The sequence below is a fragment of the Bos grunniens genome, chromosome 25 (genome assembly GCF_055505025.1).
Source record: "Bos grunniens cultivar Pamir isolate PY7600 chromosome 25, Bosgru_T2T1.0, whole genome shotgun sequence".
In the NCBI taxonomy this organism is placed as follows: Eukaryota; Metazoa; Chordata; class Mammalia; order Artiodactyla; family Bovidae; genus Bos; species Bos grunniens.
Genome location: NC_141189.1, coordinates 5,953,925 through 5,971,086, shown reverse-complemented (window position 1 = coordinate 5,971,086; position 17,162 = coordinate 5,953,925). Strand labels below are relative to the sequence as shown.

The 17,162-nt window shown below is 47.5% G+C and overlaps 2 protein-coding genes and 1 long non-coding RNA gene across 14 annotated transcripts in view; 1 reads left to right on the top strand and 2 right to left on the bottom strand.

Annotated features, from left to right (window-relative positions):
* Window positions 1–958: 958 nt before the first annotated feature.
* The window catches only part of TMEM225B (transmembrane protein 225B), a 17,883-nt gene continuing 1,679 nt past the window's right edge, over window positions 959–17,162 (bottom strand). Inside the window, exons 1-6 of one of the 12 annotated variants that reach the window (XM_086374112.1) lie at window positions 15,762–15,899; window positions 10,032–10,158; window positions 6,362–6,572; window positions 5,909–6,055; window positions 5,074–5,292; window positions 959–1,321 (exon numbers count right to left, since the gene is read on the bottom strand). In XM_086374112.1, the coding sequence (XP_086230238.1) occupies window positions 1,149–1,321; window positions 5,074–5,292; window positions 5,909–6,055; window positions 6,362–6,572; window positions 10,032–10,100 (819 nt within the window). In that variant the 5' untranslated portion in view covers window positions 10,101–10,158; window positions 15,762–15,899 and the 3' untranslated portion in view covers window positions 959–1,148. Of the gene's footprint in view, window positions 1,322–5,073; window positions 5,293–5,908; window positions 6,056–6,361; window positions 6,573–7,254; window positions 7,287–7,354; window positions 7,514–8,743; window positions 8,825–10,031; window positions 10,255–15,761; window positions 15,900–17,162 lie in introns of those variants that run through there. The other 11 variants (XM_086374116.1, XM_086374119.1, XM_086374117.1 and 8 more) reach the window with 11 other exon arrangements.
* On the top strand, window positions 6,874–10,108 carry LOC147344825 (uncharacterized). The gene is made up of 4 exons (XR_015154341.1): window positions 6,874–7,268; window positions 8,102–8,237; window positions 9,371–9,477; window positions 9,919–10,108. It is a non-coding gene; the product is annotated as an uncharacterized LOC147344825 (long non-coding RNA).
* LOC147344823 (uncharacterized) overlaps window positions 15,676–17,162 on the bottom strand; it is a 7,277-nt gene continuing 5,790 nt past the window's right edge. Inside the window, exon 2 of the mRNA XM_086374106.1 lies at window positions 15,676–16,940. Coding sequence (XP_086230232.1) covers window positions 15,997–16,940 — 944 coding nt within the window. The 3' untranslated portion in view covers window positions 15,676–15,996. The remainder of the gene's footprint in view (window positions 16,941–17,162) is intronic.

Below are 17,162 nucleotides of genomic sequence, written 5' to 3'. Positions count from 1 at the left end.
CCCCGCACCCTCACAACCACTAGAGCAGGTGGCTGAGCTAACTACTTAGGGTGATGGATGACCTGGAGGCAATGGGAAGCCAGTGAAAGTGTTAGTTGCTCAGTCCTGTTGGACTTTTTGCGATCCCATGGACCCTCCAGGCTCCTCTATCCATGGAGTTCTCCAAGCAAGAATACTGGAATGGGTTGCCATTTCCTCCTCCTAGGGATAGTCCCGACCCAGGGATGGATTCTTTACCATTAGCACCATCTGGGAAGGCCAAAGCATGTGTTCTCCCCAGTTATAACCAGCCTAGCTGGGAGGCAGAGTGCTCCCCAGTATAAAAGCACCTCAAGACTATTAAGAGGCAACTTTAGAGGTGCCTGCAGGAGGCCTCTGGCTCTAGTGAGAGGCTCAGTGCCCATGTGTGGATTGGCTAACCTGGCTATTCTTTCCCAAGGCATAGACTTGTTAGGCTCAGACTCCCAGACCTGGGAGCTCAGTGTCAGGGAAGCTTCCACCTATTACCACTCCCAGCCCTTCCCCACAACACAGACATGAGAAAAGTTCCCTGTACTGAGTCACAGTTTTTGTCTGGGAACCCTTTTTTTTTTTTTTGTCTGGGAACCCTTTTTAATGTCACTATCTCAAACACCTTCTGCTGTGGTTATACTCTGTTCAGTTTTTATTTTACAAAACCTCGTATCACTTGGTCATTTCCTGATACTCCTCCCTCCCCTCCTGCCCTCTAGGCTGCAAGCTGGTGTTTTGTTTGTTTTTCGGTCACACTGAACAGCCCTCAAGATCTTAGTTCCCCGGCGAGGGATGGAACCTGTGACCCTTGCAGTGGAAGTGTGGAGTTTTAACCACTGGGCCGCCAGGGAATTCCCTTGTCTGTTTTCGGAAGTATGGATTAACAGACGGTAGTCCTCTTTTTATTGAAAACACATGTCCAAAAAAATCACTCAGAAAGCTCAGGAAGAATTAAAAAAAACGTTTAACAAATATCAAACACACGCAGGATAGAATCACTGTGAGGAGAGGGAAGGGAGGGGTTGACTTGACACTCAAAAGCCTCATCAGAAACAGCAGAGACTGGGGGAGACTGAAGAGCCACACACACTGACACATGTGCACTGGACGAAGGGCAGGGCACAGACTGTCTGGGTCTAGATAATGGTTTCTTCCTTCAGCAGCGTCTCCTTCTGCATGGAGCTCAGTTCTCCTCCCAGACTATCCAGGTTTTCCAGGTACGAGATCTCTTGGGTGTCCTCAGTACTCTGGGAAATGGGCAACAAATGGCATCTAGGGCAGGCTATTTCTTGGATGAGGCAGATGGTACCTGGGTCACAGCAAAAGTTTGAGTCAGGAGAGAGAAAGTGTATCAAGCTCAGTGCCCCGGAGGTTGGAAATTCCCTCCTCTGACCTGATTCCTCTGGTCTGCACCTGCCCTCCAATTTAGAGTTTTACAGAAATAGAAGGCAAAACAGTACATTGACAGACAAAGCATACAAATAGATGTATAAACTCAAGGAACCATGGCCAGTGCTGGAAGTCATCTGAGCAATTGTCTAACCATTAATTGGTAAGAAAACCAGGTTTCAGAGAGGAAGGTCAAACACAAAGTCCAGGCCTCTTCATGCCCAACCCATTCAAAATTCTCAGTAAGTTTTGAATCTTACTGGAAGGAAGGGAGAGTGAATATTAAGGAACAAATGGAGATATCCTGACTGGATAAGAAATGCTGCATTATGGCTAAGACTGAGATAAAACAACTTCTATTTTCAGCTTTACAGTCAACAAGATACTCCCCCACTAAATAAAACTTCTAAATATTTCTTCAAAAACCTATTTATAAATACATCATCAAGTTGGCATCAGAGTAAGACATTTTCAGAAGCCAAACCATAATGATCTTAGGAATCTAGAGGGTTAAGCAAACACACAATTAGCCTTCACCTTGGAGACATCTATTCAACCCAGGTGACCCTGAGTTTCCATTCAGTTGGCTATTTAGGACACAGAAAATAAAAGGAAAGCCCAGGTCCTGTGTGCAATGAGGGGATCTAGTAAGAGTCAACCACATGAAACTGGAACTTCAAAGTTGCCTGCACGGATTCAGAATTCACAAGCACAGGCTAGCTATTACGCGGGTCTGCAGCTAGACTCATAGTACCTAAGTATTTTGACTGGGATCCTAGGGGAGTTGTTGTGCACCCAGGCACCAGGCAGAAGCAAATGCAGATCCTTTTTTAAGGAAACACTTTAAATACAGGCCTCAAAGATCTTCCAAAAAAAATTTTTTTTTCAAGGAAAATGAGTTCACAGTCAAAACCCACAGAACATAGGAAGGAACAAGGCACCACAAGCCAGGGCTTGTAGAAACAAGGGCAAGTAATTCAACTTCAAAACTTATAAGATACAGAATATAAAGTGAGTATGTTTAACATGTATAATAAAAATATATTTATAGCAGAGATTTAAAACATAAGGAAAAAGTATAAAATGAGATTTACAGGAAAATACAATGTTTAGTTATAACATAGATTCATTGAAATAAAAATTTAAAGGCTAGGTTAAATAGATCAGACACAGCTAAAAAGTGAATGGATAAAACTGAAGATATAGCTAGATACATTATTCAGAATGCAGCCCAGAAAGACAAAGACGGAAAATATGAAAGAGAAACTGACAGACATGCAGGATAGAGTATTAAGGTCTAACAGAAGTCTTCCTGAGGTTCCACAAAAGACAAAAAGAAAAAAAAAAGATATTAGGGAGGAGAAAAAAATGTTCTAGAAATACCACTCCTCAGCCTCAGTTCATGCACCAAATTGTATACTTTAAAATAATGCATGGATGAAAGAAGTAATAAGGGAACAAGAAAATATTTGAAATTGAACAACAAAAAATATTACACATCAAAATGAGAGCTTCAAATAAAGATGCAATTCTTAGATGAGGATTAAAGCTTTAAATGCCTACTTAGAAAAGAAGAAATAATCCATGAGCTTAGATCCTGATTTAGGAAGTTGAAAAAGGAATAGAAGAATAAACACACAAAAAAATTAAGTAGTGGGGAGGGAAGTTCAAAATAAGAGGCAAAAAGCAATTATGTAGAAAACAAACAAGAAGGTTTGTTTCAAGAAAACTAAAAAGTTGATTCTTTGAAAAGACTAAAACAACTGATAAACCCTTGACAAACTTAGTAACGAAAAAACAGAAAAATCAGGTATGAAAAAGCATACAACTACAGATGCAGAACAAAATTTAAAAAATATTTTGTCAATAAAATTTAAAACTTAGATAAAATGTATAAAGAAATATATAACTTGGCAAAACTGACTCAAGAAGAAACAAAATACCTGAATAGTCATGTAATCATTAAAGAAACTGAATCATTAACTTAAAAATTTTCCCATAGAAAAATACCATGCTCCTTCTACTGGAAAGGTACTACTCAAGGTAGTAAAAATAAATGAAGCTTAGTTCCTCATATTAATATGGAGGAATCTCGAGATTATAATATCGATCAAACACAGCAAATTCCAAAAGAAAAAATACAGTATCATAATGCTGCTGCTGCTGCTGCTAAGTCACTTCAGTCGTGTCCGACTCTGTGCGACCCCATAGACGGCAGCCCACCAGGCTCCCCCGTCCCTGGGATTCTCCAGGCAAGAACACTGGAGTGGGTTGCCATTTCCTTCTCCAATGCATGAAAGTGAAAAGTGAAGGTGAAGTCGCTCAGTCGTGTCCGACTCTTAGCAACCCCATGGACTTCAGCCTACCAGGCTCCTCGGTCCGTGGGATTTTCCAGGCAAGAGTACTGGAGTGGGGTGCCATCGCCTTCTCTGCAGTATCATAATACTCATATAACATTTTAAAGTATGCAAAACTAAATAATACATTGTTTAAGGATATACAACCATGTAGTAAACATAACTGGCATAAATTTCAGAATAATTGATTCCTCGGGATAGAGAAGAAGGTGAGAGAAGGAAGAGCCACATGGTGGGGGGAAAAACTTCAAAGATACTTAATATTCTAACATATTTCATTAATTTTAACAAGCCCATTTTTTTCCACATGTTAACATCTTGAAATAAAGATGTGCCTTACAAGCTATTAGCACCTTAGAATTATATTTGGCATCAGTCTTTTCTTTCTCAGTGGTACATAAAATAAGGGTGTAAATTCTAAACAATGGATTTGACAAAATATGGCTAGTTCTTAAATATATGGTGGAAATATGGGTGTACAGTTTATAATTACTTATATCTTACAGATATATCCTTTGTTATATGTTCAACGTATAATAAAATTGAGTCTAAATAGGTTATGATCATGGGTCAGGTTAATATTGTGGGAAGAGGATGAGGAGTAGGGACAATTAGACAGGATCAGATGGGATGAAGAACTTAGATGATGATGATAAATAAAGAAAAAGGGATTCAAGTGAGAAATAAGATCACAGATTTCAAGCTAGAGAGATAGGGATAGAAAGCCTTAGGAACCAGGATGGTGTAAGGGAGCACATGAAATGTGCAAGTTTGGTTCTAAAGTCAAGGAAGACGGGAATGGGGAGGGTGAGGGTGGCGGACAGAGTTGAGGTAGGCCCTAGAGCGGTGCTGTCCAACAGAAGCTTCTGCATCTGCACTGCCCAATGTGGAAGCCACTGAGCACGTAACAATGTGGTTTTTGAATATGTGAGGTGTAGCTGGTGTGACCGAGGAACTCAATTTCTAACCTTATTTCATGTTAATTAATTAAAGTTACCTAGGCACATGTGAAGGCTTCCCTGGTAAAGAAACCACCTGCAATGCAGGAGACCCAGGTTCAATCCCTGGGTGGGGAAGATCTCCTGGCAAAGGAAATGGCAACCCGCACCAGTATCCTTGCCTGGCAAATCCCATAGACAGAGGAGCCTGGCGGGCTATGGTCCATGGGGTTGCAAAGAGTCAGACACGACTGAGTGACTAAACAACAGCAACAGCCACATTTGACTAGGGTTTTGAGCAGCACAGCTCTAGAGCACCCACAGCTCCTGAATCCAGACAGAGGGTGGGGAGAGGGCACCAGCCCCAAATCACTCACCAGCCACCAAGAACAGAAGGATGCTGAAGCCCAGGACGTAGTAAGGCCACTGTATGGAGAACTGCGGGGGGCTGGGCTTCATCCGCAGACTCTGGATCTCCAGGGCATGCAGCAACAAGGCCAGGAAGGCACAAGCCCCTGCGGGATCACAGGCAGGCTCCCCTGGTCTCCTCCTGCCCCTGCTCCAGCCTTCCAGCACCTGCGTGAGGCTCCCTTCTCCTGCCCGGGCCCCTTTTGCTTTCAGAACCAACAACCTTCACCCCACACACCTGTCTCACCCTCCTTCCTAACTCTTTGCAAAGCCCGTGTGCCTTGCCTCTCAGAAACCCCTTTCCCAGGTACCCTCTGTGCCTGTGCCCTGGGTCGACTCCAGATGGGCCCCGGGTGTGACGCTCCCACTGTGAGCGTTCCACGTCCTCCATCTGATGGGAGCTTCCCAGGGCAGGGCCTTGGTCAGCCTATTAAAGTTAGAAGGTTCTAGAGGGCAGAGATGGTCTCTTCCATTCGTTCATCCAAAAAACATTTGTATTTGGTTTATAGTCTATATTTCAATTATATTATAACTCTGTACCAGGTTTCAGGACAGCTGCTAGGATAGAGATGATGGGAAAGACCCCCAGAGAGATGTTGCCAAGCCAAGGTGATGAGGGCTGTGCCCTCTGGAAGTGCAGTTAGGAGGAGCCCCAAGGAGGGGGTGGCTGTGCCCTGGGCAACTTCACAGAGATGGAAACAGAGGAGAGGGGCCCTAGAAAGTCCCTCTCCTGACCTCAGACAGAGACCATCCCCCCATCTTTGGACCCCTCCCCAAGGCTGGGGCCCACCTGCTGCTCCCCACCTGTGAGGAAACTGATGAAGGCTGACACAAAATTGTGCTTCCGGGTCCTCGGAAAGAGCTGAGACGCAAAGGACACCATGATGAAAGTGGTGAGGAAAGACAAGACAACAGCGGACAGCAGGGAGACTCGGCCGAGGATGACGTAAACTGCAGGGGAGGGCAGGAGGGAGAGCAGGCTGGGCCCCGGCACTCAGCCCAGAGGACGGAGCCCGGCCAGCCTCGGGTCCCCAACCGTGGCCTGGGGCCAAAGTTCCAACCCCCCATGGGTAGACCGCACATCATTAACACCTTCCCAGCTGCCTACTTTCGTCTAACCCCAAGAGACTGAGAGAAAATGTCCTTTCAGGCATGTTCATTCTGTTCTATCTGCCCCCACCAGTCCTCTGTCACCCCCCCAAACCCCAAGCTGGCCCTGCTTCCCTCCCCCCGATCCCCGCCTTCAGCCCTCCATACTGGATAAGGGTCGAGGCTTCCAGCACTTGATATGGAAGCAGTTCTCAAACAGGCCACTGAAGAACACTTCCTGGGACTCCTCGTTCACCAGCCGCACCCAGAAGGGGAAGATGGAGACCAGCAGGATAAGCAGGTAGCCCAGGGAAGTCAAGGCAGGGGCTATGGCCCAGGTGAAGCCCTTCACATCTCTGTCCTCTATCGTCAGCATCACCTGGGGGAGGAACAGTGAGGAAGCCCCACGCGGCACCAGGTGATGGAGATGGTGCCCGTGGACATGTCAGCGGACGTGGGGCTCAGGAAATGTTTGCTTTGCTTTAATTAACCTTCCAGACCTCTTCAGCTGGCCTAGCCAACACAGAAAACCTTTTCTCTCACTAACTCACTGGGTGATCTTGAGCGTGTGTAGTCCCTTCTTTGAGCCTCGATTTCCACCTTGGTAAAATTTCCACCCTCCCAGCTCTAAAGTTCTAACTTTTCAGTTCTGTTTAACAGCCCCCGCCCCACCTCCCCACCGCCCCACCCCCTCCCTCACCCCACCACAACTGGCCACAGAGCCTCTCCAGTCAGCTGTTAGCTACTGTCTGCCCTTGGAGATTTCAGAATGAGGACCAGGCAGATATTAAAACCAGGGCCTGGAGTGCCTTTACTCAGGGACTGGTCCTCTTGCCTCAGGACCTGGGGTTTAGATGGACAGGGGTCCACCTGGTCCTCTGCTGAAAAATGAGCAGAAAATATACACACAGAAACTTTTAAAAATAGTTTTAGAGTTTCATAGACCCTCCTGAAGCCCTAGGCTCCCTCTAGGCCTGGAGGTTGAGCCCCTCAGTTAAGGATCCCTCAAAACTTCTCCATCACCGCCAGCTGTCATCAAGAAGTCTTCCTAGAAGGATAACCTGTGATATGGAAGGTAAGCACTGGCTGGAATTGGCTGTAGAAGCCGTGACTGTGTCCCAGTTTTATCACTTGCCGGCTGGGTAACCTCGGGGAACTTACTAAAACTCTCAGGACCTTGGGTTCCCCATTTGGAAAAGGGAGGAGATAACACTTGCCCATTGAGGTTCTTGGGCGGACCAAGTAACATGCTGCAAACAAAGCGTCAAGCACAGTGCTCAGGGCCCAGGCGCTTGGTGAAGGATTCACCTAGTCAGCCTCCTCTGCCTTCACCCAGCCTGGCAGCCCTGAGGAACGAGGTGGAGAGGGCCAAGGAGGGGGAGGAGAGGAGGGTCGTTGGAAGCCTGGGTGCAGCAGCGAGGGTGGGCCCTGTCCAGATGGCCCCCGATGACCATAGCCACATGGCAGTGCAGGAAGGTGGCATCCGGAGGTCAGAGGGACAGGACAAGGGAGATGGGGACACCCCAAGACAACAGCCCTTGTTTCTGCTGCCTCAGCAGACTGTGCCTGGCAGCGCCAAGCTTCCAAGCTGCACATAGCAAGTGAGGGGCTTCCCTTTCCTCTCAGCCCCCGTGTGTGCCCAGGCACTGGGGCCCCTCCAAGGCCCTCATATAGACCCCTCACTGCAGCCGGGCGCAAGGAGCATCTCTGAGGCTTTGAGATCGTCTGATCACAACAGAAGAACTAGCCGGAGGGCAGAGGAAATCCACTGCTTATAGAAGAGTTAACAACTGTTCCTCTTTGACTGCTGTCAGAGCGATTGGGAAATTTCTAAAGCACTCTCTCTTTCTGTCATTCCCGTTTTTCTTCTTCCCACCTGAAAAAATTTATCCTGCCCTCTCTGCAAAGCTACCCTTTGAGATCTCTCCACCCTCCGGGCAGTACTGATGAGTCACCCGAACTTCAAGGCCTTGGTTTCCTTCACTCTAAGAAGATGAAGTCACTGGACCAGAGAGAGTTGAGTCCTGGCTCTAAAGCTCTCCAGGTAGGAGTCATGGCCGCATCTTGACCCCGTCCTCTTCAGGGAATGGCGTACCCTGGACATTTTCAACTGATGCTCTGAGTCCCTTCCTGTCCCCAACCCCCACCCCTCTGAACTTCAGCTTGTCTAAACTGACCTCAGTGTCCCCGCATTTCAATCACCTGCTCCATCACCCACACTCTAGTCTGGAGTTCGTGCTGCCTTCTCTGTTTCTCCCACACTTGAACCTCATCAACCGTCCTCACCTTCTCAAGTTTTCTTTCATAAAGTCTTTAAAGCACCCACCCTCCTGACCCCACACCCCCCATGACTCTCTCCATTCCTGGAACACCACAGTCACCCCAAGCATCTCCAGTCTGGGTTTCTTCCCTGAGGGCAGGTCTCTTCCCCTTTAAGCCTTTTAAATCCCACATCTTCTGCAAACCTCAGCTTGGCCCTTTCTACTCCCTGGACTCTCCCAGCCACCAGTCTTTATCCATTCACTCCACAAAAACGAACTGTGTACTTACTGGGCGCCCCATGCCCAGCTTAGGCCAACGGGGAGAATCAGGGATGAAAAAAGACAGGAACTCTCAGGCTCTGGGTAACTACTGGGGAGAAGAGACACATAAACTCGTCAGGCAGTACAGTGCTTTCCCCTCCTCACCTGAGGTGACTCCGAGCTGTCCCCTGGCCCGCCCCAGCTGCTCTCCAGAGAGGAGGACCCTGCAGGCCTTTCTCCAGGGATAAGCCAGCCTCTGCATGGAGCTGCCCTCAGTGCTGGCTCTGGACAACTGGGCACCAGGGACATAAGCCAGACTCAAAGAACCACAGACATGTTACCATAAAGGGGGATTTGCAGATCCTTTTGTACTGATGAAGAAATATCTGGAAAGGAGAACAGACTGGTCCAGGATGCCACAGTCAGTCAGAGTGGACACAGGGACCACAACCCTGAACGGCCACCCCATCTCCTCACCTCTTCACCAGTCACCAATGGCCGGCAGTTGGGTTTGGGATTCCCAAAAGTAGAGGAGAGGGAGACAGAATGGGGTGAGGGGAAGAGGGTTGCCAACTTTTTACTTTGCCAAGAACGTTCAAAACAAAACGAACTTACTATCATCTACTCTCACTGACGTTTCAATTATTTTGACAAGGGCCAATGACTGGAAGAGCTGCGTGCCCGCTGGGCCTGGTTCCCGCTGGCAGAGTCTCTCCCTGCGCTCCAGCGCCCAGCCCTGGAGCAGCCCTGTCAGCAGCCCAGGTGCAGTGCAGCCCAGATAAGTGTATCCCGGGCTGGAACCGGGAAGGGAACTGTCTGGGCCCCCGGGAGCCTCACTCCCTACGTGTCCCACCAGCCAGTAATCTGAGGTCACTTGGGCTGAAAGTGCCTTAGGCTGGGTGAGGGGTTCCTTCCACTGACGACCCTCCTTGGTCCTTAGTGGTCCCAAAGCCCCAGTGACATTATCCAGACCCATAGATGAGTCCTGACCTGGCCATTGGGCCCCAGATCCAGCCCGACGGCTCCCAACAGAAGGGGTTTTTTTGGCCTGGGGGGCCTCCTTCACGCCCTCCCCCTCCCAACCCGAGGTTCCACCTCCGCTCGCCCCTCCCCACCGGTCTCCAGTCCCTACACCTGCCCCGGCCGCTGGCACAGCCCTTTGGCCGGTGGTCAAGACCCTCCTTTGCTCTCCACCCGCCTCAGGCCAGCGAGGGGATGCTCAGTCTCCCCACGGAGCCCACCGAGCCGGAGCCCTCGGGGCCCTACGACTGGGGAAACCTGGCCTCCCAGACGGTTGCGGTCCAGGCCTTGCTCACCGGTACGCAGAATGGGGTGGGGGTGGGTGCACCCTGAAGTCCACCGGATTCGAATGCCAGCTCTGCCATCACCAGCAGGGTGCCCTTGGGAAAGTTATTTCTTCTTCCTGGGCGTCAGTTTCCTCATCTGTGAAAAAGGCATGATCATAGTGACTTCTCCAGCGGGCTGGCTGGGAGGGCCTGGGAGACGCGCTGCCGGACCTCGCGCTCACCCCCATCCCCCGCATTCCCAGTCTTTCCCTCGCCCTTGCCCCGCGCATGCACTCAGGCACACCCCCCAAACCCCGCCCTGGCCGGCACTCCTCTGCCCTCCGCTAAAAAGGCTGTGTACACCTCTCCCAAGGCGGGCTGGTTTTAAACTTAGGCTCTTCCAAGAGAGGCACTCTAGCTCCTAGCCCTGGTGGTTGAGCTGGGGGGCTGGTTTGTGTGGCAAGAGGGGCCACACTTGGAGCTGGATGAGTCACCAGCTCCCCGTGATTTGAGACTAAGCTCATCAAGGAAAGGCATTTATAATTCTTTAAGATTTTCAAGAACGAGGACCATGTCTGGCACCTCCACACACCTCTCCACTAGCAGGCACATATTCAAAGACAACAGGAAAGGATGAGAGCTGATGAACCATTAATTTATTGAATCACCTAACATGTGAGACATGATTATCTACCATGTGAAAGAGGGCTTCCCTGGTGGTTCATATGGTAAAGAATCTGCCTGCAAAGCAGGAGACCCAGGTTTGATCCTTGAGTGGGGAAGATCCCTCAGAGAAGGAAATGGCACTCTAGTATTCTTGTCTGGGGAACCCCATGGACAGACAAGCCTGGTGGGCTACAGTCCATGGGGTCGAAGTCAGGCATGACTGAAGCGACTAACATACATCATGTGAGAGGCTCATTGTATAGTCAGTATTCTACCTGTCATAAGGTTCAGACCCCAATTTGTAAGGCCTCAAGCAAGACAGGTCTTTCTTGGCTTAGTTGGGGCAAGGCAGAGTACAGTTGGGAAGGCCTGGAGCCAGGCCCGGGAGACCTCTCTGCCCTGCTCTCAGAGATGGTGTTTGATCCCTCCATCCCAGAGGCTGTCCTTCTCCAGGTGGGAGGGGAAATAGTCAACTTCTAGACTCACAGCTTCACTTTTAGTCACCCTCAGGAAAAAGAATGTTTTCTTCACCCTATTCCCACCCCTACTTGGTTCCCAGTTCCCCAGGGATTCTGACTGGCTCAGCTCTGGTCACAAGCTCATTCCACTCCACCGAAGAAGATGCATCAGCTGTGCCCCACAGAAGCCAAGCAGGTAGAATCATCAAAGAAGTTGAAGGTTTTGAGGAAGGAGGCAGATGAGACCCCCAGGGAATCGCGATTTCCAAGACAAGAATAGCAGGATATGTAAGGGAGGAGGCTGGGCCCTGCTCAGATGACACATTTCTTTTCTTGAAGTCAGATCTCCCCAACCACACATGCATAGAAAAGGCTCCTTGGAGGCCAAAGGGAAGTGATGCCAAGGGATGTTCCCTACCCATATGCCTTTTCAGTAAAATCCATCTTGGCTAAGAGATGCGTGCACACACACAGGAGGATCCTGAGATGTACCAAATATGGACCAGGCAAATCAGAATGATTGGCCAAAGGAAAACCAGAAGAAATGCCCCATAAAAGTAATTCAAACTGCCACAAGGGGGCCACTCATCGACTCTCTCTCTCTCTCTCTCCCTGAGTCTATCAACACAAACTGTATTTTTGTCCCGTCTTTAATACTTTCACTATTTTCTGTCTTTGTGGGAATTCTTTTCTGCAAAGCCAAAGGGTCAGGGCCCTTGTCACTGACCACTGGTCTAGTGGCTAGGATCTGGTACTACCGCAATCTCTGGCTGGGAACCGAAGCCTTGCTCCAAGCAGTTGCAGGCCAAGGCCACTAGAGATCATATCAGACCACTTATCTGGAGCAGCCAAAGAACGTTCTAAAAAGGAAGAGGGATGGTGTTCTCAGAAGAAGGAGAAATTATGGCAGACTGTAACAGCATCTTCATACGCACCCTGTCACACTTAAATGTTGTTATACAGCAAATCTAAATCACTGGTATGATTATGCCCAAGCTACCTGGGCTTCTCAGGTGGCTCAGAGGTTAAAGCATCTGCCTGCAATGCGGGAGACCTGGGTTCGATCCCTGGGTCGGGAAGATTCCCTGGAGAAGGAAATGGCAACCCACTCCAGTATTCTTGCCTGGAGAATCCCATGGACAGAGGAGCCTGGTGGGCTACAGTCCACAGGGTCGCAAAGAGTCGGACACGACTGAGCGACTTCACTCACTCACAGATGGAAAAACTGAGCCCCTGGTTAAGAACATGTCCAAACTATCACATGAATGGTTGCTAAAAAATCATGGGCGATTACTAAAAACATTAGGCTGTGGAGGAATAGATTCTTCACATGGTGCTGGAGCTTATCCTCCTCACAAATTACTAATTGGAAAAGAAACACCTATCTTTATACAGAAGAGATCTGGCGGTCACTCCCTTAAGCCGGTAAACCAACAGTATTACTTGGGGTAGAGTAATCTCATGTCACGTGCCCCTTGAGGTGACAGCAGTATGAAGGAAGCGTCGCCTGTGAGGTGCTCTTTCCAGAAGTAGATCATCAGGCCTCTAGACCTCGTTCCAGTTGAGAGAAAATACAGAGGGGTAAGGAGGAAGCTAAACGCCACCTCAGGAAAACAAGGAAATCAATTTCATGGAAAGTTATAAAAGGTAACTGTTCTTGACTCCTCCAGAAGTCAGTCATTAAAAAAAAAAAGGTGGGACTCTTCTAGATTAAAAGAATCTAAAGAGATATAAAGCCAAATGTAATGTGACTCTTGATTTTTTTTTTTTCTGATTTGAAATAAGCTAGCTATAAAACACATTCTTGGGACAACCAAGGAAAATCTAAATACAGACTACATTTTAGATGGTATTATGGAATTTAATTTTTTCTTAGATATGTTAATTGTCTTGTGATTACGTACAAGAATGATCTCTTAGAAAAAGCATGCCATAGTATTGGGTTTGCCACAAAGTTCGTTCAGATTTTACTGTTACAGGAAAATTTGAACAAACTTTTGGCCAACCCAATACTCAGGGTAAAGCTTACTTTCAAATGATTCAGGGCGGGGGAAAGCACATAAATAGAAAGCAAATATGGAAATATGGTAATACTGTTTATCTAAGTGGAGGATATATAGGGTGTTCATTAGTCTACTCTTTGAAGTTTTCTGTATGTAAATCAGATTAAAAGTCAGAAAAAACAAAGAGACCTTGCCTGAGAACACACACAGCCAGAACCTGGACCTGGGTTTATCATTCAGCCACTCAACACAAGTGCCTTCTCTAATAACAGATGTCAGGTGAGGTGCACACAGTCCCTGCCCTCACCAAGCTTGCAACTAGCACAAACAGGAAACTAGCACAAACAGATAAATCATTTTTTTAAAGTGTGATCAGTGCACAAAGAAGTAGAGCATGCTGTGGGAACTGTAGAGTGAGAACAATTCAGTCCAAGGGAAGACATGCCAAGGAGGCCCTTCTAGACAGAATCTTATGCCCAAACAGGGATTGCAATGTGCAAAGATTTTTACCTGCTCTCCAGCAAGAACTATTGTACATTGTACTTTGTGTATATGCACCATTGTGCACAAACAGGACAAAAGTCTGACTTACCTTTATGATGGGTGTTTTCTAGTCAATTCTAGTTCTGCCTACTTTTTTCTTTTTACCCTTTGCTGGTCGCAACTCATTACAGTAAATTAATTTTGTGCCCCCCTCCCCCGCCCCGAGTGGCTCTTAACCTACATTTGAAAAATACAATGGCACCCCACTCCAGTACTCTTGCCTGGAAAATCCCATGGACGGAGGAGCCTGGTGGGCTGCAGTCCATGGGGTCGCTAAGAGTCGGACACGACTGAGCGACTTCACTTTCACTTTTCACTTTCATGCATTGGAGAAGGAAATGGCAACCCACTCCAGTGTTCTTGCCAGGAGAACCCCAGGGACGGGGAGGCCTGGTGGGCTGCCATCTATGGGGTCACACAGAGTCGGACACGACTGAAGCGACTTAGCAGCAGCAGCAATGAATTTCAGAATGTCTGGCAGAAGGGGTGGCCACAGAGGGCTGGAGAAGTCAGTGGGCAGAGCTGGGATGAGAACGGTCTTGTTGATTTCAACATGAGGGCTGTGATGGGCTTTTGTGGGGATGAAAACAGTCACTTCTGGATGCCACTGTGGAAATTTGTCTTCTTCTTCCTCCTATCTCCCTTTGCCCGAAGCCTCTTACCTCTTCAACCACAGCATAGGAAATGCCTCTCTCTCGGGGGGCCCAAGGCTGTATTCAAGGTATGGCTAGGAACTGCCAAGCCAGCCCCTCCCAGGATAAGAAATTGAGAAAGTGTATATAAGTATCAGAAATTTAGAAAGTGTATTCAAGTTATAGTCTCCTCAGGAAGCATTTTCGTGCTTTCCCAGGTCTAGAGTAGAGGGACAGACAAGGGAGGAGAGAACTGTCTGTTGGAAAAGTCGGTGGAGAGCCTGTGAGCTGGAGCTAGAACCTTTAGAGTTCTGATTCCCCTGGGTTCTGTGCTTCCCTGGTCCCATGCTCTAAAGGGAAAACCCAAGTTACCCAAATTGAAGTTTTACTGCATATAACACAACCAGAACCTATCAATAAACAGGCTCGTAGGGCCCCCACCCAATAGCTGGTTCCACTCCCAGTGCAAAGGTCCCTCCCACCACTCCTTCCATCTAGCCTGGGTCAAAAAACTTAGGGCTAAAGAAAAGTGTCCAGTGGATTAATTAGCTAAGCCACTGGCAACCTGGATATAATCAGTTTCAATGGAGCAGAAGCAGTGCCCTGTGCTAAGTGAATGGCAGTTACAAAGATAACACCAACTGGTGAAAAAAAAATTTAAGGATATGAGAGCAAAGCATGTGTATGACTAGAATTCAATCAGAGAAGGAAAATCATGATGCGACAGACAGACACACACACACACCTGGCCCAATAAAGGCAAAGAAGAATCCAGGGGAAGGCAGACTAGTTTCAGGCCCAGCCCCAGTGAGGTGAGTCAACAGATCAGCAACAATATCACATGTGAGCTACAAAATCACTGCTGCCTCTCTCCTGCCCTCTAACTCTCCCAAGAATCTCCCTGAGAGCCCAGACAGACTGAAAAACAGAAGAAAGGAGAAGTCTGACACATGCAGTTCAGTCTACTGGATTCTACACATAGCAAAGCCCATGACGTGATACTGAGAAATTATTTGGCTTAGAAAATTGGCCCATTTATTTAAAGCTTCTATAACATATAAAACAAAGAGAGATTCAGTAGTCTGCAGGATACTGAGGAGCAAAAATGGTGGCCCTAGAAAACCCAAGAGCCACTTCCATGTACAGTGACAACCAACAGGACAGGTGAGATAGAAGGAAACTATTGGTTTCAAGGGTCATCCTGCTGCTTTCCTGATCCATGAGTCTGAATCCCCCTGATTTGTTCTTCCCTGGAATGGACCTAACTCATCCTGTTTTCAGAAGATGACTGTAGAGATTTGAAAAACAAACCATAGAATCTCTCTCTGATGTAGATCCTCAAGATCAAATAAAAAGTAGTGCAAACTAAAAGTTCCATTTCAGTCACCCCCTCCATGGCGTCACTCTACCCCTTTTGCACCCCTTTCTGACACACAGCAAGGCTCTCCCCATACCCACCATTCCCCCAACGTGAACTGGCCAATGCTGAGTAAGGCGGGAACTCTATCTAAAGGTTCTCATGCACTGAATGCATAAGAGATTTGTCTACTGTGTGGATTCTCAGGTCTTAGTAAGAGGTGAACTATGACTGAAGACAGTCCACATTCTCTACAGGCAAAGGTTTTCTCCCCAGTGCAAGTTCTCTGATGTTGGAGCTGAACTCCGAGCAAAGGCTTTACCACCTTCACTTCATTTATGGTTTCTCTCTTGTATGGGTTCCCAGGTGATGAATAAGGTATGAACTGTGCTTGAAGGTTTTCCCACATTCTTTACATTTGGAAGATTTTACTCCACTGTGAGTCTTCTGGTGCTGAATGAGGTAGGAGTTGCAACTAAATGCCTTCCCACATTCACTGCACTCATAAGGTCTTTCTCCAGTGTGAATTCTGTGATGTTTGAAAAACAGTGAACTCCTACTGAAAGATTTCCCACACTCATTACAGCCATAAGGAGTCTCTCCTGTATGGACCCTCTGATGTTCAACAAGGTGTGAGTTCCGACTGTAAGCTTTCCCACAGTCACTGCACTCGTAGGGTCTCTCTTTGGTGTGAACTCGCTGATGTTCTGTTAGATGTGAGCTCTGGCTGAAGGCCTTTCCACATTTGGTACATTCATAGGGTTTCTCCCTAGAGTGGATTCTCTGATGTCGGAGGAGACTTGAGCTCCGGCCGAAGGCTTTTCCACACTCGTTACACAGGTAAGGCATCTCTCCTGTGTGGGTGACCTGATGCTGGATGAGGTGTGAGCTGCGCCGGAAGGCCCTCCCACACTCATCACATTCATAGGGTTTCTCCTCAGTATGAATTCTTTGATGCTGAGACAGATTTGAACTATGGCCAAAGGCTTTTCCACATACATGACACTTGTAAGGCTTCTCTTGCGTGTGGATTTTCTTATGCTGAATAAGGTATGCATTCCGCCTGAATAATTTCCCACAAACATTGCACATTTGAGATTTCTCTTCAATAAGAACATATGACTGCTGGATGAAGTCTGACATGTTACTGAAGTTTTGCCCATATTCATACGGTCCCTCATGTTTGTTTTGTTCACATTCATCTCCTTCATGTGGTCGTGTCCCTACTTCAAGAGTTTTCTGCTTTATAATTAATTGATCCTCAGTCCAGGTCTCACCATCTGACAGAAAATACAAAAAAGGTATATGTAACAGTAAAAACTCCTGGTGGGAAACAGGATGATTAAAGTATTCCAGGTTATTTGGTTCAAAAAAGTATGAAAAATGGCCTTGACGTACAGGGGGGGAAAATGGATACAAGCTGAGCAGATCTGGAGAAAGTAGTGAGTAAACTAAAGTGAGGATTTATAAATGAAGTACCTAATCAGACAAGTACACTGGAA